Source organism: Rhincodon typus, unplaced genomic scaffold (assembly GCF_021869965.1).
Source record: "Rhincodon typus isolate 14 unplaced genomic scaffold, sRhiTyp1.1 hic_rhity00001710, whole genome shotgun sequence".
Lineage (NCBI taxonomy): Eukaryota > Metazoa > Chordata > Chondrichthyes > Orectolobiformes > Rhincodontidae > Rhincodon > Rhincodon typus.
The window spans coordinates 1-25,000 of record NW_025967348.1 but is presented as its reverse complement, the minus strand read 5'-3'; the positions used below and the strand labels follow the sequence as shown (position 1 = coordinate 25,000).

At 39.5% G+C, this 25,000-nt stretch overlaps 1 protein-coding gene across 1 annotated transcript; it reads left to right on the top strand.

Moving 5' to 3' along the window:
- Positions 1-51: 51 nt before the first annotated feature.
- Positions 52-23,648, top strand: kat7b (K(lysine) acetyltransferase 7b). Its single transcript, XM_048592720.1, has 6 exons — positions 52-162; positions 1,688-1,777; positions 11,279-11,377; positions 14,162-14,272; positions 19,023-19,214; positions 23,495-23,648. The coding sequence occupies exons 1-6, from the start codon at positions 52-54 to the stop codon at positions 23,624-23,626; spliced, it is 735 nt and encodes a 244-aa protein (XP_048448677.1). The 3' UTR covers positions 23,627-23,648.
- The last annotated feature ends 1,352 nt before the right edge of the window (positions 23,649-25,000 follow it).

Sequence of the window (25,000 nt, the reverse complement as noted above, 5' to 3'; positions counted from 1 at the left end):
AAAACAAATTTGAAATGTATTTTGAGATGAATTCTTGATAATCATGTGATTATGCCATTACTCATGTTGTTAAACGTAGGTCATTTGACTGGAAAACATGAAAGGCACTTCTCCATATCTGGCTGTCCACTGTATCATAATCTGTCTGCAGATGAATGTAAGGTATTGTGGATTTTACGTTATATTTTGAATATTCAGACATTGATTCTACTTGAGCATTCTCCTGGCCTCCATTTCTTGATAAATGGGAAGGGGCAGATTTTGGGGTTTTCATTACTATAACCACCTTGTTTTATATAATTCATGTTAAAAAAACATTTTTTTTGATGCTCTGCTGTTCATTTTGACATTTCCTTATAATTATAATTGACCTGATTTGGTGATGAACACAGTTAAAAATGATGGATTTTAACACATTTCAGTATAGTCCAAGTCACGATGTAGAGCAAAGAGATTGAGAGAGAGTTGCATTTCCTCCAAAATTGGTTAATTACTATGCATATGCTGAAGCCGGGACCCAGTTAGCTAAGTTGGTAAGATAGCTTGAGTTGGACCAGAAAAATGTGAACAGCACAAGCTGATTTCTGTTTCAGCTGAGGTACCTGGCATCTGTCTTCTAGCTCTGTCGCTGACAGCGGAAGGCAATGGAAAAGTACCATTGGCAAAAAAGGTATTGAGAGAATGGCTTAGAGTGAAGTATGCAGGCAATGACCTGCTTTCAGGCAGAGCATATGGGAAAACAATAATGATCTTGTACTGAAATACTTAAGATTACATCTCAAGCAATGGTCCACATTTCAATCATACATTTATTCACTTGCTTTACAATAGTGTTTGAAATCTTAAAGAGTCGGTAGTTATTTTGATGCCCATCCGCTGTGCACTTAATATGTGAAACTTCATTTTTGCAGTTGTGCGAAACAATCGGTGTTATAATCTGTAATCAGTGCTTTTCAAAAATAGTGAATCCTTGGCAGTCGTTATGCTAGAATAATCCTTTGTTGTGTTTGCTTGACGAACATAAACTATTCAGCTATTTTTATCACACTGCTTTTGAATCAATAGTAGAAACTGAATGGAAACCCCACCAACACTTTTTGAATCCCATCTATCCAGAGCTGGATGAATCACTACCAACACTGTCCAATGTCTGAATTCTTAAGTTTGAGACTTTTGCTATAGGAGTGCAGTTGGAGAAACATAATAAGAGATTGTGTTTTTCAATGGTTTGGGCATGGTGCAGGGAAGCTGATTAATTCAATGTAATCTGAGGAATTTTGCTTTAGTTGCTGGGGAACTCTTTCTGCTATTTGAAACCTTGCATCTCACTCCAGTGCAGTAGTAATTGGTGAAAGGAATGAAGATGTTTGTTACAGATTAATGTGTAGATCTGCATTCACAGAAAAGCTGCATAGCCCTCCCTGTGTTGTATATGTTTGTATCCAGCAGAGTCTGAATAGGCTGTATTTAAAAAATACATACTTTTTGTTGAGCTTCGGTAAATAATGGAAAGGTGGGACCCACAATTTTGTCAATGTTTGTTGATGTTAATTGTGATCCAGGCTGTTTGATAAATTTAGGCAGCAGTTTCTCGGCCTTCTGCCCAGCTTGTCAGTGCAATAATTATCTGGTTGCTTCTGGGATTTGTAGAGTTTAACTTCTAATTTTCTGCTGTTGATGGTTACAGGTTAGAGCTCAGCAACGTGAAAGGCAGATTGATGACAGGGCATTATCGCAGAGACAAGATGAAAACAACAGGCATGCAACCAGGCATCAGGCAAGTTCTTATTATCGCTGTAGTCAGAAATATTTAAGAAAGATCTGCCTTTCACTTCTTCAGGACTTTGCGTTTTGCAGACAATTAATTATTTTTGTAGGCCACTGTTTTTAAGTAGTCAGTTGGCGCACAGCATGATTCCACAACAGTGGTGCGATAAATAACCAATTAAATTTGACATTACTGAACAAACAATTTGGAGTCCTCAAATAGTAATGATTTCACATTCCAAATTGAAACTTTAATTCAGCAAGAAAATAAAAGAAATTATTATTAAAATTGACTTGACAGCCGTTAGGTGACCTTAAAAACCCAAATGGTTCATTAATGTTCTTAAAGGAACAAAACCTGCCATTTGTAGTTGATTACCCAATGTGTGACTCCAGGATTAGTTGAGAGGGGAGAGACAGGAAAACATGATTGAGAGGGAGGGAAAAGATAGGAGACAAAGAATGAAGGAGAGGTGGACAGATAGGACAAGAATGAGTGTATAGGGATAGTAGGTTGGTAGCGGAGAAGATGGGAGAGGGTCAGAGGTCCAAAGTATTGGTCAGATGGTGGAGTTGTTGAATAGATGAATTGGATGATTGGGCTGGAAAAGGAGGTCTACAGGAGTTGGGTCGGGGAGAGAGAGAGAGAGAGAGAGAGAGAGAGAGAGAGAGAGAGAGAAGGAATGGGTAAAAAGAGGGTGCAGGGAAATTGCCAGTGATGGAAAATATTGCAAATAGGGAGTAAGTGTTGAGTTATATGGAGTTTAACTATGAAGTTAAGTATTTGAAAAGCAGCAGATGCTGATGAATGGGAAATGAAGTTAACACAGGCAAATCGATTGAAATTTGTTCCAGCCAGCAGTTGAGTTTGGGGTAGTGACGGAAGGGAAGTTTAGTGTGAAGGATTCTGCTAAGGCAATGTCTGTCTTGTAGGGTTATTTCCAATAAGGATTGTACATGAATTGTAGCCAATGGACCTGTAAATGGCCATCTGAAAAAAGGGGAAATTAAACTGGTTTAAGATTGGTCTCGGAATTAGATGTGCCCAGTTTGAGAGGGGGATTGGGTGGGATTTGGAGAAGGGATGATATGCAGCCATAGATGAGAATTGGTGATGGGATTTATAGCCAGTAGTTGGGAAAGGTTTGATTAGGAAATTAATCATACTGTTCGAAGTAGGAGTTGGAATGAAAATTACATCTTGAAGATGATGTGTCCTGTTGTTAAAAGACACAGCAACTGATAGTGGAATGCAAGGATATCCAAAGAAAGATAGGATAGTAATAATAATACTGTGGCTATATGTCGATTCTTTTCTTGACAATTTCTGAGGGTAATTAAAGTCGTTGGTTTTAAAAAAGAAACCAGGAAGATGGATATTTTCATTTCTGTATGTGAGAGATCCAGATCATGTAAAAATTAAAATTTGAGTGCACCATTATGTTTCAGGATAGCTTAGGGTTTACTATAATGGTTCTTTGGTTCGGAAGTGTGGTTTAATCATAGATACTGAGCTGAACTCAGTTTGCATCTTATTTATAGCAGCACGCCATCAGGATGCTAGCTTTCTTTTCAGTGAATTGAAGATCAGAATAGTAAAGCAAATTAATTTTTGATTGGTCATTAATTTGAAAAGCTTGCAGGAGCACAGAAATTGTCACGGTGGGGCTCATTTTTGATAACTAGAATGAAAGGCAATTTTCAGATTGATTGAATGAGAAGTATATGGTATTTAAGGAATCGTAGAAGCATGACAGTTCAGAAGGAGGCAATTTGGCCCATTGTGTCTGCACCAGCTCTCTGGCTGTTTGCTGAGTGCCATTATCCTACCTTCTTGCTGTACTCCTGCACGTTGTTTCTTTTCAAAATTTCCTTCTGAATGGTTCCATGAAACCTGTCTCCTCCATATACTGAGTAATTGCAAGAGAAACCTTAGATGTTTCCTTTCCTATTGCTTTTGCTAATTATTTTAAATCTGTGCCCTCTGTTTCCTGATTCTTTCATGAATGGGAACAGTTTCTCCCTACCTAATCTGTTTAGACCCTTCACGATTTGAAAAGCTTGATCAGATTTGCCTTTGCCCATCTCTTCAAAGAAAATAATCCTACCTTCTCCAATCTATCTTCCAAACTGTGAATCTTGTCTGCATATTGCACATCCTTCCAAGGTCATCTATTCCAGTACTGCCATACACAAGTTCAGCATAATCTCCTTCCTCTTGTGCTGTATGTTCTTATTAATAAAGCTTCCATTAGTGTATGCTTAATTAATCATGTTTACAACCAGGTAAGGAAGAGATATTGAATCCCTTCTAACCCCCTTTCAGGGTTACAGCAATTTTTTTTTCTTTTCTACGTGCAACTACATCACACGTGAAGTTAAGATGTATTAACTATATTTAAATAAAGGAGCCAATTGCAAGACTTTTTTGCAGGAAGGAAAAAGTATTTTGTTACCTACTAACCCAAAGGGGGAAAATAATTATACAATGCAACATCAAACGGACATGCAAACACATTATAATTCCTTTAAGAAAGGAGTGATAAGGACAGGGAAAAGTAAGATAATTCAAAAATTTTAGTCTTTCTGGTGTTAGATTCTAAACCTGAGGCCGCAGTTGGTTAATTTTTGATTTGTATTGCAACTGCAGCAAAATTTGTATATACCCTTGACTTTTTTAGTGAATGGTTATTCTCCTCAGTGGCTTTATCAGGTACCGTGTTCTGAGATGGAGAGAAATAGGGTGAGAGAAAGAGAAAACAAGCCTTCCAGGTTATGAATCCACATGCTTCTTTCTGCTTTGCTGCTCAAAAGCAGCTGTTGAACTATAGTTTCATGTGTCTGTATTCAGACTCTGGCTCCATTGTCTTTCCAAGCTGGCTCATTGGAAAGCAAGTTTTTCAGCTCCCAACATGTGAATTATCATACAAGTATGATTTAAAACACGCCGCAGGTGAATTTCTTAATGCTGACTCATTTGCTTGGTTTTGATGTCTTTTGAGAAAAAGGAAATTTCAGTGCAGATTGATTTTGTTTATTCTATAAGCTTGTCTCATCTGTCATCATTTGAAAATTGTTATGATTTTAAGTCCATATTTCTTCCTTTCTAAAAACCATTTCAGTCCATTTAAGATTTTTGGTATAACAATCAGATGGTGAAGGTTAAAATTGGATGATCCATCTTTACCACCATTATGACACCACTTTCTCAACTTGTTCCATCACCTTCAAAGAATATACCCGCATATGTATAGGTCCATGTCCTGTTGCTCTCTTTTGAGTTGTACTTTTATCCTGCATCTCTCTGTTCTTCCTTCAAAAATGAATTGCCTTCCATATCTCCATATTGAACTTTACCTGACCACCTATTCCAATGACATGTATATTTCCTTTTTGAAATTCTACACTTCCTTCCTCATGGTGTATCATCCAGAAATTTGAGACCTGTGCTACATTAGTTTATATGTCATGAAAAGCAAAGGTCCCAGCAGTGACCCCTGCAGAATTCCACTACAAACCTTTCCCAACCCTCAAAATATCTATTAGCTATTACTGCCTGCTTTCTAGTTTGCGAATTTTGTACCCATATTGCTATTGTCACGTTATTCCATGAGCTATAACTTTGCTCACAATCCATATGCCACAGTTTCACATTTTGTTTGGAAGTTACATTCACCACGTCAGTGTTACCTTCATCAGTCTTCTCTGTTACCTCTTCAAAAAACTTCAAATCAGTTGACCACTATCTTTCATTAAACACTTGTTAGCTTTCCTTAATTAGCCTGCATTTGTCCATGTGACAATTTTGTCCAGACTTTTGTTTTCTAGATATTTCACCATAATTAAACTGATTTGGCCTGTAGTTACTGAGCTTATCTTTACATCCTTTTTGCACAAGTCTTCTAGCATCACTCTGAGTCTAAGAATGACTGACTGAAAAATTATGGTCAGTGTTCCCACAATTTATACTTTCACTTCCCTATATAGAATCCTTAAAGTGTGGAAACATGTCATTTGGCCTATTGAGTCCACACTGACACTCCAAAGAGCACCCACCCAGAACCCCCTACCCCACCCAAATCCCTGTAACCCAGCTTTTCCCACGGCCAATCCACCTAGCCTGCACACGCCCGGATACTGTTCAGCATGACCAATCCACCTAACCTGCACATCTTCGGACTGAAGAGGAAACTAGAGCACCCAGAGGAAACCCACACAGACACTGGGAGAATGTGCAAACTCCACACAAACAGTCTAGTCAGTGGTCTAATGGTATTATCACTGGATTGTTAATCCAGAGGCCCAGATAAAGTTCTGGGGACGTGGGTTCAAATCCTGCGACGGCAGATGGTGGAATTTGAATTCAACAAAAAAAATCTGGAATTAAGAATCTAATGATGACCCTGAGCCCATTGTCGATTGTTGGAAAAACCCACTTGGTTCACTAATGCCCTTTAGAGAAGGAAACTGTCATCCTTACCAGGTCTGGCCGACATGTGACTCCAGACCCACAGCAATGTGGTTGATTTTCAACTGCCCTCTGGACAATTAGGGATGGGCAATAAATGCTGCCTAGCCAGCGATGCCCTCATCCCAATAATCAATAAAAAAAAGTCGCCTAAGCATGGAACCAAACCCTGGTCCCTGGCACTGTGAGGCAGCAGTGCTAACCACTGAGCCACTGTGCTGCCCTCAGTATGATTGGATGCATCTTATGGTGCCTGGTGCCTAGTGCCTTATCGACAAGTACAGGTAGCCTATCCAATTAGAATAATATTGTCAAAGTACAATTGTGAAATGCAAAATTGACTTCATAGCATCGCCAACAAGCAATAAATTTGACATATTGCAATCACTCAATGTTTTCAAATATAATTGATTTAATCAAATAGACCTAAAGCTCTAATTACTTGGCTCAGTGTTTTCAGCAAAGCTGAATTTTCAAGTAAAAATGCAAACGAACTGTGGATAGTGGAAATCAGAACCTAAGACAGAAATTGCTAGAAAATCCTGGCAGGTCTGGCAGCATCTGTGGAGAGAAATTAGACTTAACGTTTCGGGTTCAGTGACCCTCCTTCAGAACATTCTGAAGAAGGGTCATCAGACCTGAAAGTTAACTCTGATTTCTCTCCACAGATGCTGCCAGACCTTCTGAGATTTTCTAGCAATTTCTGTTTTTGGTTCTAGATTTCAAGTGCCAGGTTAACATATAGGAAATAAAATAACAGCAAATGCAGGAAGTACAAGGGATATGAACGATCATCATACGGTGTGTTAGCACCATCATTTGAATATTGTTTGTAGCCTACTGACTTGAGAGGAGATGGGGAAATAACTAAATATAACTAAAACAGGTAATATTTTAATAGCCATATGGAAATGCAAGGAAAATGTATAATATGGAGTTTAGAGGGAAAGTATAGATAAGAAGATTTGTTTTAGGTTAAAATACCAGTGGTTTGAATTCTGATTGGAAGAAAATATTCCTTTTGGATCATCAAACCATGACCTTGCATTTATATTAGATATTATAATTCTCAATGCAAGTAAGTAGAGGGTGCAACAATAGACTGAAATCTTGAACAGTTGCTGTGTTAGGGCTGTGATCTCCAACACATAGATAGCAATAGATTGGTCAATAGAAGAGTCTCTGACAGTTGACTTCCTACCTGCGTTCTCTTGCAGTGCACACGTCAAATGTCATGCCGTTGCATGGGCCATTACGTGACTTCTGCATCTGGAAGCTGCCTGGCTTGAGAAAAGTGCATGCTCTTAAGAATTTTTGCCAGCTTGTTGAGTCGTACTTTAGTTTGGTCCAGATGGACTATTGTTGTAGAGTAAACAAAGATTTGTGATGGCAGTGCAAATAAATAGACCAGAAGCTGATGTGTGAACCCAGTATATTTCAATACTCGAGATATGGGAGGCTGTTCAGCTCATTACAGAACCCCTACAGTGTGGAAGCAGGCTGTTTGGCCCATTAAGTCCTCACTGACACTCCAAAGAGCATCCCACTCGGACACACTGCTTACCGTATCCCTGTAACTCTGCATTTACCATGCCTAATCCACCTAACCTGTACGTCCATGGTTACTGGGCAATTTAACATGGCCAAACCACCTAACCTGCATATCTTTGGACAGTAGGAAGAAACTGGAGCACCCGGAGGAAATCCACGCAAACTCGAAGAGAATGTAGAAACTCCACTCAAGATGGTCACCTGAGGCTGTGAGATAGCAGTGCTAATTTTGAGCCACTGTGCCACCCCAATTACATTCATGTAGACTCCCTGCAAGAACAGCTCAGCTGGTCCTGCTCCCCGGACATTCTTTGTAGACTTGCAGTTTTTTTTCCCTTTGGCTGCCATTTGATAGGTCTGTGCAGGATGAAGAAATATGACAGGGAAGCTGTTGCACCCCACCTCCAATTTCCAAGCAATGCAAACCACTTGGGTTCTCTGGAAACAAATTGTGACCGCAGAAGTGATTTCCTGTGTCTCTACACTTGAACACAGCCAGCGTTCTAGAATCTCCTGAGGTGTGGATCCAGAGGCAGGGTGATGTCGTGAGCTACAACGTAAAGCAAAATGATGAATGGTGAACTTGAACAATGTGAAAAGAAACCAAAAATGCACAACTTCGATGCAGAATGGGAAAGTGAATTTCTCTTCACAAGTTTAAGAGATGTGTTTGCCTTGTACGTCATTAAAATTTACCAATAAGTGAAAGGGGGAAATGTGAAATGAGGCTGTACAATGATGCACGGTAGACCCAAGAATAATCTTGTGTTGAACAGCATGCACTGGGCAAAGAAAATTGATGACCTAAAGGCTGTTTGAAAGCTCAACAGTCAATTTTTTTCAAACGAAGCCCCAAATGGTAAGGCCTGTATTGAAGCTTCATTCATAATCTTCTGGTAATCAAAAGGCATCATTCACAGATAGCGAAGTAATTAAAAATGCAGTGACTGTGGTCATAACTCCTTATTCAAAAACTTTAAAAGCAAAGAAGAAATTACAATGGCAATCCAGAGCATTTCACTTGATGCTGCTGCAGTAGTGAGATGCATCAAGTCCTTTGTCCAAAGACATCTTTGAGCGACTACAGCAGCATCTGACGGATTCTAAATATTTCTCGCTGTAGTTTGATTAATATGTTGTGACTGACACAGCCCACTTGAGCATGGTCTGTAAGGATATAAGAACTCTCACCCTTTTGACCCTTAAAGAGGGGTAAAGTTACACGCTTGAGAAAAACATTCCAATCAGGTTTCCATCACAATTGATGGTGCACCAGGCTTGTTTGCCATAATTGAGGACTTCATTGAATTTTGCAGAAATGATCCTGAATTCCCTCTTTTGTTAGTTACTATGATTTAATCCACCAGGAAGTAGTAATAAGTTTTTGGCTTTTTCCATGTAATGGAAGTTGTTATTAAAATTATAAACTTGATTTGAGCAAGAGCCCTTCAGCACAAGTTGTTTAAATCCTTTCTCAACAAACTTTTCTGAAGAAGGGTCCAGACCCGAAACATCAGCTTTCCTGCTCCTCTGATGCTACCTGGCCTGCTGTGTTCATCCAGCTCTACACCTTGTTATCTCAGACTCTCTCAACAAACTGTGTTGCTTACAGTGAACTAATCTCAATGCTGTTGTGAGGAGGTTAAGTCAAGGGAAGTCATGCCAAGATATTTAGACTTAGTACCTGAAATCATCACCTTTCTTAAATCAAGGAATGAAGTATGCCGCAAACAATGCATGGTTGCTAGACTTGTATCAGAATTGTTAGTTGTTCCCACTGACAGAATAGGAAATCTAATAGAAGGTTGACCGTGCCAAGACCAGTTCCGGACAGGTACTGCCTGATTGGCCGAGCTCGTTCAAGCTTGCCATGTAACTCTGTCAACCATTCGGAATGGAGTTACATCACCACCGGAAAGTCGTCATTTGGCATGGATCTGCCTATAAATGCTGCAAGCATGCCTGAATAAATGAGAAAGTTACACGTGTTGCCAGTTGGAGACAGATTTTTTTTTACCAGATGAAAAGTTTAATGGTGGAAAGTGAAGGAAAGAATACCACAGCTATGGTCATGCCACCATGAATAGCACTGAAAAATCATTTCTTCTTTTGAAAGGAAAATGAGAAGCCACTTTATACGTTGTGAATGTCGAGACACTGTGCGCACAGTGTGAGGCTAATAAAGCCACCTGGAAATCCTCTCTCACTTTTTTTCAGGTCTGGATCAAGAAAGTGAACATACCATATCTGTGCAAGGTTAAAATAATTGCTGATAGCTGCCCAATGATTCCCAGCATCCAGTATCAAGCTGGTGCTTTCACCTCCCAATACCTTAGCCAAACTCCAGCCAATAGATCAAGGGATGATTAGAAACTTAAACACTACCTACTGTCAGCTGCTGATTTCTCACATTATCAAGGCGATCAATAAGAAACAGGTATACAACCCAGCTGTTGTAAGATGCCACGTTCATGATGGAGATGGTGGACGCTGGTGATGGAAGCCATTATGGGCAACTGGCTCTGCCATGCTGGGTTCAAACAGGCTGCAAGTGCACATGATGGCAGGAACAAAGAGTAGGATGAGGCCAACCAACCTGCAGATGAGGCCCCTTTCACTTGCTTGAGGGAGACTGACATGGAAGTTCCAGTCAAGACAACAGTGGAAACTTACACTGAGGTGGATGACACCATATGCTGCACAACAACTGACCAATGAGGCAGGTGTCGATGTGGTATGTTTTTCAACTGTAAAGATTGATAACCCTGAAGAGTCTGATGAATGCCCACCTGCTCGCTCACCTGTTACCTAACTAAAGCTGCAAAGGCCATAGGAATGCTTCAGGATTTTGCAGTGCAGCACGAAAATTCAACAAACCTGTTGACTGTGTTGATGACATAGTGAACATTACCACCTTTGTCCAAAGGCTGCAAGTTAAGGAGGAAATGATTGCGTTTTTCCGGTGCTAATTTTCAATATCGTTCAGTGCCTTTTTCTGTACAAGGTTAGGTCATTGTGGGTGTGAACAAACTGAAAAACAAAGACACTTATCAGTGATTTACTGTTTCATTGTGTTCTGTTTTGTATTTTTTCCTAAAATATGGAACATGTTTCTAGGCGAAACTGGGCAATCTTGCAGTTCTGTATATCACAAATTTGTGGGTGTGCCCCTTGCGATTTGACTTAATACAATTTTGCTGTATATTAGAAAATATACAGCATTAGTCTGATTCCAAATTCTATTTAAAAGATAATGTGCACAGCATTCTTCCAAATAAGCTAGCTACCATTGTTACAGTATAAAGATGAGTTAACGGCAATATTAACACACTCAAATCTAATGACCTCTAACTTAGACATTTGCTTTTTATACTGATCAAAAAAATCATAGAATTAAAAAAGTAATTTTGGCAATTTGGATTTTTATTTGTATTTTCAGTCATTTTAGACCAATCTGAATAAGTATTGCACTCAAACCTCTCTCATCTTTAGGCTCCAACAGAGAAACAGTTAAGATACAAAGAAAAGGTGACAGAACTTCGAAAGAAAAGGAATTCGGGCCTGACCAAAGAGCAAAAAGAAAAATATATGGTAAAATTTCTGTGAAAACGTTCTGGTAAATTTTATTCCTTCGGAGCTGTATGTGTTTCTGGCTATTGTAAAACTCATCTTTTTCAAAAATGAAGTACTATGTAATGTTAATCACCTGGCCAGAGAGATCATCTAGCTTAGTCTTAATGGCCTAAGTCAAAGAGGAATTTTCTGTTTTCCACCCACCCCACTAATTGGCTGTTTAAGAAATAAATATGGTTTCAGAAGTTGTTTAAACCTATCAGTGAGGTTTTCGCTAGACACTGGAAAATTGCAATGCAATCAAGGCACAGTCAGCATGATTTTGTGAAGGGGAAATCATGTTTGACTAAGTTATTAGAGTTCTTTGAAGAAGCAACAAGTAATGTGGATTAAGGGGAACCTGTTGACATGGAATACTTGGATTTCTAACCCCTCAAATGCTAGACAGTGAGACAAGAGACGATCCAACAGTCACCCCTTGATACTCAATGGTATTACCATCACCAAATCTCCCCTATCAACATCTTGGGGGTTACCATTGACCAGAAACTTAACTGGACTTGCCGCATAAACACAGTGGCTACAAGAGCATGTTGAAAGGTAAAATGCTGTGGTGAGTAACTCCCCTCCTGACTCATCAAAGCCTGTCCACCATCTACAAGGCACTTGTCAGGAGAGTGATGAAATAAGTTTTACTTATCTGGATGGGTGCAGTTTCAAGAACACTCAAGCTTGACATTGCTCACGACAGAGCAACTGATTGATTGGCACTTCATCCGCAAACATCCACTCCCTCCACTACCATTGTTCAGTAACAGAAGTCTGTACTATCTACAAGATGCACTGAAGAAATTTCCCAAAGTTTCTTAGACAGAACCTTCCAAACCCATGATCACTTCCATCTCGAAGTAGAAGAGTAGCAGATACATGGGAGTGCCACCACTTGCATGTTCTCCCCCAAGTCATTCACCATCTTGACTTGGAAATATATCGCTATTTCTTCACTATTGCTGTGTTGATATCCAGGAACTCCCTCTCTAATGGTATTGTAGGTCTACCTACAGCACTTGGACTGCAGTGTTTCAAGAAGATAGCTCACCACCCCTTCTCAAGGGCAGCTAGGGATGTGCATGTACCATGAATGAATATAAAAAAGAATAAAAAGCTCATCTTGGGTCTCAACTCCTGTGTTTCAAAAATCCATCTTCTGTTGAAATACTTTGTGATCTAGCTACCACGTCCCTCAGCTAGATAATATCAGATGTTCACTACCCTGTCAGTTTTCAAAAAGTGTACCTTTCACTTGTAACTATGTCCATAGCTCATGATTGCCCCACAAGTGGAAGCATCTTCTCAATATCTACCCTGTAAAAACCCCTCAGAATTTTCTGTGTTTCAAGAAGATTCTTCTAAAGTTGATCAGCCAAACCTTTCATCCCAAGAATCAGCCTGTATCAACCGCCTGTAATGCCATTGTATCCTTTCTTAAATATGGAGACCAAAACTCCAGATGCAGGCTCAGCAACACCTTGTACAGTTGTAACAAGACATTGGCGTTCTCAAACTCCAGTTCCGGAGCAAAAAAGGGACAAAATTCCATTGCCTCCTTTATTTTCTTGAAAAAAAGACCCACCCAAACTTCAATGTAACTAATGACTTCAGTTCCACGAGGGTTCTTTGATATTTGGTCAAATGCTACCTTGATTTCTTCCCACGCCTCTGGAGTTCAGCTCTTTCGTCCATGTTTGGACTAAGGTTGTAATGAAGTCAAGAGCCAGGTAGCCCTGACATAATAATGGATTTATTCGCATTAGTAGATCCATAATAAAATTAAGTGATTGGAAACTAGTGAACTCAAAATTGAACCCAAGCAAAATAACCAAAAGATGCAATGATGATGAATAGATTGCATTTGTTCTGTTTGTGTAAGAACAGTCAGTAAATAGGTTGATAAATTCATTACTGCAGTTTTCCATACATGCTGATATTTGTGAGATGGCCAGTCTCCTAATTTTTTTTTTGAAGTAATATGTCTCTTGAAACTTATGAGAGCATTTTAGAAGGAGATAACAGTGTGATTGTTATTGGACGAGTCATCCAGAATTCTGACTGAATCCCCTCGATGACCTGGGTTCAAATACCACCTTGGCAGTTAGTGGAATTAAAGCTCAGTTAATAAATCTGGAATATAAAGCTAGTTTCAGTAATAATGATCATTATCAACTGTCATTAATTGTTTTTAAAAGAAAAACTGGCTAACTAATGTCCTTTATGGAAGGAAATCTGCTATCCTTACCCAGTTTATCCTTACCTGACACCATGCCCACAGTAATGTATTTGGTGCATAATTGCTCTCAGTTCAGGGGTAGTTAAGCTAGGGCATCAAATATTGGTCTTGCCGGTGAACCTCATATTTACTTTTTCATGAAAGAAAACATTTTTGAGGAGGAACATATGCAATGTTACCATTTAACCCTTTAAACCTGTTCTGCCATTCAGTTAATCATAACATTTGCTCCATTTGTCTGCTTTGATTCTCTATCCCTTAATACCATTGGCTAACAAAATCTGTTAACCAAATTTCAGATTCTGTTGTGAATAGAACAGAATTATTAGGCTATTAACTTGACAGCCTTAATGGTTGAGCATATTTTCTGGATATATTTTAATGTGGCAAAGATGCGTTGTTGAAACTTTCGCAGACTTTCAGGGTTAACCTGATTGCACCAATTAATGACTATTTGTTTTGTTTTAATGATTTATTTATGGCTGTGTTATATTTGTGTGGTTGTAAACTCGCAGGAGCACAGGCAGATACATGGAAATACGAGAGAACCACTCCTGGACAATCTTACATCTGATTTTGACCTGGAATTATTCCGCAAAGCTCAAGCACGAGCCTCTGAGGATCTGGTATGATGCAATACCTGCTGAAGTATGCTTTACACATGGCAGTTGAAGAAGAAAGACTGTAGTTCAATGTGAAAATGCTATTCCACAATATTTGTTCATATTGTAAGAATTTTGTTGTAGAAGTTGTATCTTTGTAGCGTAGCTTTCTGGTGTTTGAATTTTGTTGTTTATTTGCAGCTTAAAATTAGTTATCGATTTTAAATCATGATTAGTGACATAAAGAGTTTCAGATTCTTTGAATCTAAATTTTGATAGCTTTTTGAAGATTAGAGAGCGAAATCACTGACAAACAACAGAATTGTTGCTTATAAGTCAAAGGGAGAAAATAGATAGCAAAACAGCTGACAGTGTCAATATTCTTTAATTTTTTTAATCTTTTCTGTTGGTATGACAAAATGTTTCAGTTGATATGATAAATAACGTTGTTCCTAAGGAAAGTGATTTGCAAAAATGGCTAATGTAAATTGAGAATGGGATTTATTTTAACGTCAACGTTACATCCAGTTACAAAAATGATCTTGCTTGGCAATCAAATGCCTTGTGGTGTCCACGTAGGTTGGGATCTTACAGGAGCATAATGACATGATTCTAGTGAGATTTGAGGCAGAAGTGGATGAGAAGTCTCACAGAGCCTGAATTGGGATCATCTCGTGCCATCTTTTACACTTCTCACAAGCGGTGTGGCAGGTTTCTAGCTAGACAGTGGCAAGTTACCAATTTAGGGGGATTATTGCTTGTTAGTGGCGTTGTTGCTAGCCCTGTCTTACTAAAGTTGCAAAACAAATAGACGTCAAGAAAACCTGGCGTGGAAACCTGGTGGATTCAGCTCCAAATGATCTCCATGTTGGACATCTTGCATCATGCTGTAAGGGCATGGGCAACAGCCATATGCTGCCTATGCGAACACTGGCATCTGATATGTGCCAGCTTCTGTGAATCCTCAAGGCAGATTTCTGATCCAGTTAGAGTGCACTTCCATGTATCAAAGCTGCCCCAGCAACTACCATTGTAATGCTACAACAAGGACACCGATCAGGGACATGGACTAAGCTCATGGACTGGGCCAGGCAGCCCCTCCGAGTTCTTCATTTTCTTTCATAACAGTGACTCGTTGAATACCTGAATGTTCACAGCATCCCTGCCTTGCCTTGCCTTTTTGCACTTTTCCCCCTCAGCCATAGATACTAGGTTCATTTTACATCTGCCTTGCCTTACATTTTAATGTAACATGAAGGATGGAAGCTTGTCATGGTTGTTAGCAGACCAAGGGATATAGCCTTTCCTCAGAAAGCCCCAGCACAGTGAGCCAAGAGCAGCCTCCAGTGCCAGTCCATGAGCTTGGAAACAGTCAGTCAGCCACTCAGTGCAGTCATAGTCAGGACACTGTTCATATAAAGTATGAGGAACTGAACGTAAGGCTTCCCACCACTTGCCTTGGGTCTTTCTGCTTTATGGAGACTGAATTTCTCCTGGAATGAGAGAAAGACAGCTATTAAGGCAGGTGAGAGTGGGTGACACTGCTATTACTTTTGATCTAGGTATGCAAGTGTCCGAAGTGAGTGATTAGCACAGAGGGAATACAGAGTTAGTGAAGTCACGGGTTGGGATGGGTGAGAATAAGTGGGGAAGGTATTGCACACAATAATGAAAGTGGTGGAGCATGAGCCTTGGTGGGAAGTGGGTACAGCCTCAAAAACAGAGTGAGTGTGAGGTACCAGACAGAAGATAGTGGTACTTAAGGGTGGTGTGAAGAGGTCATTGACCGCCTCTGTATAAGTAATGTGAATTTCCCCAGACGACTAAGACTATTTGAATGTGAGTGGCAACCTTAGACTAAGATGATGGGTGTGGTCTCCACAGCTGATCTTGAGGGAAGAGTAAATTCTGACTTTGTACCAACTCGTCCAGCTGGACCTCTAGGTTCCTGCCTGTACAGCCGTGTGCTGATTTCTGGGTCAATTGTCAGGAGCTGTGCAGGGCTGCTTTGGACTGATAGTGCTTGTCTGGGTGCGCAACAGCTGAAAAAGATAGTGGGCCTGCAAGGGATGCCAGTGAATTCTGGAATATCCATTGTGTAGCAAGTTGGTATGGAACTGGCATGGGGTAAAACGGGGCTGGAATCAGATGTGACAGATGCCATAGGGGTGGGGTCAGGAGTTAATGTGGTAATTTTGTTAAGAAGCAGTGAGAAAATCTGCTAGGCCTTGCAGCAAAAACCCCTCCAAAAAGTTTGATGTCAACTCAGCCCAAAGAACATTAGATTTAGTGTGAGATAGCAAGAACTGCAGATGCTGGAGTCGGAGGCAACACAGTTTGGAGCTGGAGGAACACAGTGGGCCAGACAACATCAGAGCTGCCCTGAAACCCTCTGCTGCCTGGCTTGCTGTGTTCTTTCAGCTCCGTACTGTGTTGCCCATAAGATTTAGTGTACTGTTTCCGGATTGAGTTGGACTAGGAAGTAAACTTGCACCTCTGGTGATTTTATCAGTCCTTTCTATTTAAGCAACAGCATCATAGGAAAAACAGGTGTTTCATTCATTTTAATTCTTTAAGTTTTAATTGTGAGTGTTGAAATCCTTTCACTTTGAGGCCTTCATTTAAATCCAGCACGAATGATTGACAGATCCTGTTGATGTTGATAGATTTTATTGTCATGTGTATCGAAATACAGTGAAAAGCTTTGTTTATGAGCAGTACAGGCGGATCATAACAAGCAAAGGATGTACAAGTCAAAAAGACTTTGAGGCTTACAGGTTACATTGTAGGTTATATTATTTGAGGGTGGAGTCCAACAGTCTGATAATGGCCGGAAAGCAGCTGTTCCTGAACCTGCTTTGTGCATGTGTTCAGGTTTCTGTGTCTTCTGCCTGACGGAAGAGGTTGTAGGAGGTCTTTACCAGGGTTCGTTGGGTCTTTGATGTTGGCAGCCTTTCCGCGGCAGCGAACTGTGTAAATAGAGTCCGTGGATGGAAGGTTGGCTTCCTTGATGGTCTGGACTGCGTACACCATCTTTTGTAGTTTCTTATGGTCCTGGGCACAGCAGTTGCCATTCCAGGCTGTCATGTACCCAGGCAGTATGCTTTCAAAGGTGCATCTGTAGAAGTTGGTGAGGGTCCTTATGGACATGCCAAATTTCATGAGCCGCCTGAGGAAGAAGAGATATTGTTGTGCTGCCTTGACTGTTGCATTTAGTCCAGGACAGGTCTTTGGTTATCGTGACTCTGAGGAACTTGATGCTCTCCACCCTCTCAGCCTCAGTTCCGTTGATGTAGATGGGGGCGTGTTCTTTTCCTTTCTTTCTGAAGTCGATGATTAGTTTTTTAGTTTTGCCAATGTTGAGAGAGAGGTTGTTTTCATTGCACGATGTCACCAAGCCCCCTATCTCAGGTCTGTATTTTGATTGTCGGTGTTAGATATCCATCCCAGTACAGTGTTGTTGTCAGCAAACTTGTAGATGGCGTTTGTTCAGAATTTGGCAGCACAGTTGTAGATGTACAGGGAATACAGTAGGGGGCTGAGTACGCATCCTGGGGGGGAGGGCTCCAGTGTTGAGCGTTATTATGGAGGAGGTGCAGTTACCTATCCTCACTGATTGCAGCCTGTCGGTCAGAAAGCTGAGGATCCAGTTGCAGAGGGCAGAGCTGAGACCAAGGTCCATGCAGTTTTGAGATTGGTCTGGAGGGGATAATGGTGTTGAAGTTGGAGCTGTAGTCTGACGTAGGTATCTTTGTTGTCCAGATGTTCCAGGGATGAGTGCAGGGCTAGGGATATGGTATCCTCTGTGGACCTGTTATGTCAGTAGGCAAACTGGTAGGGGATCAAGACAGGTTGGGAGGCTGGAGTTGATGTGGGCCATGACCAGCCTCTCAAAGCACTTCATGATAATTGAAGTACTGTGTTGCCTACAAGAGTATTCTATAAAATGGGTTTAAGCAGTGTAAACCCAGTTCTCGTAACTACAGATGACAGTAATTGGACATTGGTTGACATTACGTTAGTTATATTTAGAATCCAAAAGGAAGTATGGTGGTGAAACTACAAGATAAATAATGCCTTTTATTCATTCTTGTGACATGGGCATTGCTGGTTAGGCAAGCAATTATTGCCCATTCCTAACTGCCTAGAGGGTAGTTAAGAGACAACAACTTTGCCTGGATCTGGAGTCACATGTCAGTCAGATCAGGTAAGGACGGCAGGCAGATATCATAATCACATTTAGGCTAGCTTTTTTAATTCCAGATGAATTCAAACTTCTTCATCTACTGTGATGAAATTTAAAACTATGTCCCGAGAACAAGTAACGTTTGTGGTCTAGTCCAGTGATATTACTACTACACAACTGCCTTCCCATAGTATGAAGTTTAAGACAGACAATGTATAAAAGCTTTCACCCTGTAACTCTTTAGTGCTTGATACTAACACCGGGTGGCAGCACTGGTGAAAAATTAATGAACAAAGTGCAAACTTAAAGACTAATTTTTCTTTGTTTCTAGAATTAAATAATAGCATTTGTTTCAGTTTTCTTTTACTTTAATTGGCTGAATACTTTACTTTTTTTTCTGCTTTCAGACAAGAAATCGAAATTCTGAATGCAGACACACTTCCTTTTAATCTCTGATGTAAATATAGTTTGCAGTTTTTTTTATCAAATCCAAGTAAAATGTGAAACTGATTTGTCAGAGAACTGTGACTACACCTTGGGCAGCACTTGACGATGATGTACAGCTTCAATTTTCTTTCTTCACTTTAGGAGAAGCTAAGGTTACAGGGCCAAATTACAGAAGGCAGCAACATGATTAAGACCATAGTGTTTGGTCGATATGAGCTGGATACCTGGTACCATTCTCCATACCCTGAAGAATATGCTCGTCTTGGGAGGCTATATATGTGCGAATTCTGTCTCAAATACATGAAAAGTCAGACTATCCTTCGCAGGCATATGGTAAGTTGTTTGTCAGCAGAAACAAGTAAAATAATTGAATTGGTTCAGATTTAATTTTGTGATAATTAAATTGCAGTCTGCTTTGTAGCAGATAAGGTGGTGGTTTAAAATTTAGCAGCATGCATGGGAATTATATCTAAATAGAGTGGATTGAAGAATCCATTCAAAAATTACTTGCCCTGTAATAATATAATCAGCTTCTTGTTTTCATAGTTTCTGTGTAAATCAAATTTCATATGCAAGTAAAGATGATGGTTGACTTACAGTTATGTGCTTCTTCTGCCATCCCATGTGTGTACTGGTTAGTTTCTGATTTAAACTGAACAGAATCTCCTAAGGAATGTAATGGTAGCTGTTCAGATTGAGGTGCTGAGTCAAACAGTAGTAAACTACTGACCTGAGACATAGGTTGGGTCTTTCTTTTGGGCTGAAGGCATCAGTCTTGCTACCAGCTACAAGTGTCAATCTGTCTTTCTGTCTGATTGAAATCTGTTGTTTTGTTTCCAGTTCCTCAGTTGCTAATTACTTGTTGCCATCTGTCCAACAGACAGACTGACTTTTTGTGCAACTTCGAGCCATATGAAGAATTTGCATGCTGTTACAACCAGAAAATCTAAATCCGTAACAGAGAAATTGAATTGACAAATTCCATCTCACAAATAAACTTTTCTGATTTTAGTTCTGAAAAGTTCCAGTCTTCAATTGATCCAGAAAACCAAGGAACTGCGGATGCTGGAAATCCGGTGACACTTCTTTAGAACCATTTACTCTGCTTTCTGTCCATAGATGCTGCCTGACTTGCTGGGTTTTCTAGCAATTTCCAATTTTGTTCCTCATTTAATCGTGTTGGATCATACGTTAAACACTATTGGTAATATAGAGTTAATCAGGACAGAAGTGTAATGTTAAAAACCAAAAGAACTGCAAATGCTGTAAATCAGAAACAAAAACAGAAGTTGCTGGAAAAGCTCAGCAGATCTGGCAACTCTAATTTTTTCTTCACAGATGCTGACATTTCGGGTCCAGTGACCCTTTCTCAGAACTGTTCTGGACCCAAAACATTAACTCTGATTTTTTTTCTTCACAGATGCTGCCAGACCTACTGAGCTTTTCCAGCAACTTCTGTTTTTATTCCAGAAGTGTAATGTTGTATCTTGTAAGGTCTTTGCTACCTATGTCAATAATTATGAATGCTTAGAACTGATTTTCAGTTCAGCACAGAAATTAGTTAATTGTCATTTTTTTGGCTTGGCATAAGATTAACTTTGATTTTAAAATCATGAGCAAAACATAGATTGTAGATTTTTAATATATAGAAAAACATTCATTTGGTACTACAAAGTTAGAGTTTCACTGAAAAAAGACAATTTGTTGAAACTTTATCTTGTACTCGACATTTTGCAAGATTACAAATTTCAAGGAAAAAATATTGTAATGGGTAAGAGGAGAGTGCTGATTGGTAGAGGCATTGCCATGGAGAATGCACCATTCTGCTGATATGACCATTAAAGCCAAGCTTTGCTAAATTTTAACCAGGCCTGATTGCTCAGGGCATTACCCTGAGAAATGAACCAGCGAATGGCCGGCACTTATTTTGTTGAGTTGAAACAAATGCAGCGAGTGTGTGTACACATCTTTCCATCTGCAAAAAGCACAGCCCTGTTAAACGTGTACCTTCTACTACATGGAAGTGTACCACACTGAAAGTCCCGCTGACAATCCTAAATTGGTTGTCATCTTATTTCCCCTCACATTCCGAATTATCCACCAAATGTCCAATTGCAAAATCACATCTAATGCAAAAGACTGGCAGTTAGTGTCAAGCAAGACGAGCCTTCAGCTGTTCGCAGCAAACAAGGGAGTGGCGGTTTTCAACCAGCCTGTGCCAATAAAACTCAGAATACAGTGTTTAACATTAAATGTGATTCTAATGTTGGACAAGCATATAGAAAAGTGAAAATTGTTGTTGTCTGGTAAACTGTGATTTAAATTCCGATCTATGATCCAGGTTCCCTCATCTTCTTTTCCTCTGTCAGCCAGAGTCTGAACTGGCACTTTGGAGGTGCTGATGGGTTTTGTTGTCTACAGTTGGCTTCATTGAGGAGGAGGATCTCTAGATATGGAAAATGCTCCAGTTCGCAATACGTGCATTCAGAATACAGCTGCTGCCTTGAATTACTGGACGCTGATGTTGGCTGCTGTCTGGCAAATGCTCTTTTCTCCCCTCTGTTTTGCTAATTGAACCTTAAATAACACGGCCTCAAGTCTTTTAATCACAGCAGTAGTGAGAGAAAGTTTGTGGCCTGATTCAAGGTACTTTGTCTTGCTGCCCTCCTGCAATATTCATTGAAAATGAATGGGTTTTAATGGTATAACTAGAGCACAAATATCAGTTACGGACTCAGGCTGGAAATGTGGAAATTAACCAAGGGACCCTGATGGTGCAATGTCTTTCTGATCAGTTTGGAAACATTTACCAGTGTCTTAGCTTGAGATTTTACTGGTTACAAATGTATTGATGTTCTATGCAATGTATGCATAAGTTTGCAGTTGTTGTAAATTGGTGAAATGGGAGTAGTTACTTAACTGATTTGCTTTATATTATGCAACGTTTTTTATTCATTCATGGGATGTGGGTGTCACTGTTGAGGTCAACAATTATTGCCCAGAGAGCAATTAAGATTGAACCACATTGCTGTGTGTCTCAAGTCACATGTAGATTAGACAAGGTAAGGGCAGCAGATTTCCATCTATAAAGGACATGAGTGAATTGGATGCATTTTTCCAACAATCAACAACAATGTCATAGTCATCATTAGATTCTTAAATTCCAGTTATTTTTTAATTGAATTCAAATTCCACCATCTGCCATATTGGGATTTGACCCTGGGCCCTTAGAACATTACCTGGGTTTCTGGATTACAATTTAATAGTAATAACGCTAGGTTATTGCCTCCCCAATAATTATGTTTGGGACAGTTGTTTACCTTGGCTGATTAATGCTCCACTGTACCAAATTTGAAAGCATGTTTTCAAGCTTGCTGCTTTCCAACTGTTATGCCTCACTGGTATAGGATGCTGGAAATCGAGCCCCATTTTCTGGGAATCATCACAAAGTTAAAGATTTTTAAAAATATGCAGATTCCCCAGTTTACCTATCCTTTAGATCCAGATTGACAGAAAGCACAGACAAGGTTTCTGAACTTTGCAAAAATTGCTGTTTATTATAAGTAATCAGATCCTGGCTATTAGTAAACAGTTATGAACTGTTGCCATATAAGTCCACCAGTTGAATCTCTAAGCCCTTTATAAAGTTGCTCTCACACATGCACACAAAGTCACAGACAAAAAATGAGTAATATGGATGGAAGAAAAACTGGGAAAGCAGTTCAATGGTCTTGGTTCACTGGATCAGCTGACATTTTTCTGTGCTGATTAGAAGGCTGCTTCTTCATCTTTTTCCAGATGTTTCCACTGATGTGCATGAGGAACAGGGTAGCTGATTCACTTATAAAATGTCCCTGACTTACTGATTAAAAGTCACAGTTTACAGCAACTGCTGGAGGAAAAGTAAACTGGTTTTATTTAGGCTAAAGTTGCTTTTTACAGCATAGAACTGTGCATTCCTGAGCCAATGTAGATCTGAAGGCCTCTCCCTATCCTGTTTACAGCCCTAAGCTGTTTAGCTACCTGTGAACCAATCATGTAGTTGGCAGGCAGAAGGCATTCATCATAATTTATCACCAGGCAACAGACCACAGCTACTTGCCAACATAGCTGCATTTGTTGATAGCCATTTGGTTCCAACTCACCTGCAAACTGCATTTCAATTACTGTTAGTACCAGCAGCTGTGTAAACAGTGCTTATAGTGACTATATGGTTATTTGGTTTCAAAATCTGCAGCAACACTCCAGCAATCCTTTGGTCTGAAAACTGTTCTTTTCTAATCATGATATACTGTGAGATATGGGAGCAGAAGTAGGTGGTATACCCAGCGAGTCTTTTGTCATTTCAGTAAGATCTGATAATCCTGATCTCGACTTTCCTGTATTTTCTCTATAACCTTTGATTCCCTAACTAATTAAAATTATATTTATCTCAAACATAATGATCCAGCCTTAGCATCCCTCCTTGATAAAGAATTCCACAGACACACTCTCCCCTGAGAAAAATAAAAAAGACACTATATGTTCGAAAGTATTTCTAAAGAGCGAATCTAATATAATTCTCAAGGCAAAGAATAAAAATGTTATATCTTCTGTTCTTTTATTTCCTCTAGGCAAAATGTGTATGGAAGCATCCCCCAGGAGATGAAATCTATAGAAAAGGAAACATATCAGTATTTGAGGTGGATGGAAAGAAAAATAAGGTATTCTTAAAACAAAACTACTCAGGCACTAAATGTTTTTAATCCAAACAGTTTTTCTGTCCAGTGTAACAAATACTTTACCACCCTTGCTTTTTAAATGCTTAGTTGCTTTACATTGTCTGCATCATGGTTTCCAAAAATGTCTCAAAAGCTGAAATAGATTTTCTCAATGTTTGGAATAACACAATTGCACTATATGTTCACATTTTGCTGAGATTGCAGAGCATAACATTATTTTGGCTAGTAGTGAATGAATAACAGGAATTAGCTGTTGACTATGTGATGTGGAATTAAAGAAAGATTTTGAAGTGTCTTAACTGATTAGAATGAAACTCCATTCTTTTGGAGCTATTGAAATGTTGGGTTACATTCCAGTTATTGAAGGCATTCTATATATTCCGTGTCTACTATTCTCCAGTTTTAAACATAAGCAGCTCAGATAGCATTTTCTCCTCCGGGTCGGACAGTTGTGGCATTCGTCCTTCTGTCAAGGCTTGAGCAGTGTAATGTCAAGGGAACACTGGGTTGTAAAAGATAATGTCCTTCATTTGGATTTTGAGCTAAACCCTCCCCTCTTCCCTTGCCTATTCTGGAGGCTAACTTAAATATTGAAGTATTTTCAAAACACTAATCTTTGCATTTGTTTTTTGTCAATTGTCATCACAAAAAAATTAACTAGTCACATATCTCATTGCAGTTTTTGAACTCCTACTGTGTCACCATGCCGGACACTCTGGCCGGACATTGTATCCATCTAATTCATTGTGTGCAAAGCGTTAAATAATAATTGTGATGGCGGAACTAAATGTTTGATTCTTTTCCCCTTACTTCTTTTCCTTCCTTATCTTGCACTGTGTCCTTTGCTTTCTTCCTTTGGCCATTATGTCTAGCTCTTTCATAGATGCAAACCTCTACGTAATAGGGATGGTCTTTCTTTAATCTAAAATTGTCTTCTGAAGACCGAGTTTAAACAAAAACACATCATAACAAGCATTACTCTTAGCTGAAACTTATTTCTTTAATAGTTCTATTCTTTCTCACATTCCTAGTTGTACTGTTTCTCAATATCCATTAAAAAAGGAAATCGATTTGTTGGCTTGACTGTCAACTGCAGTGGGATACAAATAATGTATCACTCTAAATGTTCTCAAAACTCATTTGAAATAAAGGTAGAAATTCCAGTTTGCATCCTTGTGTAATACTCAGAAATAGAATTCAACTCTCTTAATTTACTTGCCTTCCCCAGGTTTTAGTACTTTTGAATTTTTACCCTAGCCCTTCATTGTATCAAACCAGAAATTAAGTAGTTAACTGGTTGCCCTGATATTCAAAATTGCAGCGTAGAGTTTCTTGCCATTGAATTCCTTCGTTCAAGATTTTGCCAGGACTGTTCCTTTTGATCTTGAACTGGTTCAG

Excerpts from the sequence above, each read along its gene's own strand:
- kat7b (XM_048592720.1), top strand. The coding sequence starts at position 52 with ATGCCATTACTCATGTTGTTAAACGTAGGTCATTTGACTGGAAAACAT. Across the intron at positions 163-1,687 it reads TGTCTGCAGATGAATGTAAG|GTTAGAGCTCAGCAACGTGA; the intron begins GTATTGTGGATT and ends TGATGGTTACAG. Across the intron at positions 19,215-23,494 it reads CTATCCTTCGCAGGCATATG|GCAAAATGTGTATGGAAGCA; the intron begins GTAAGTTGTTTG and ends TATTTCCTCTAG.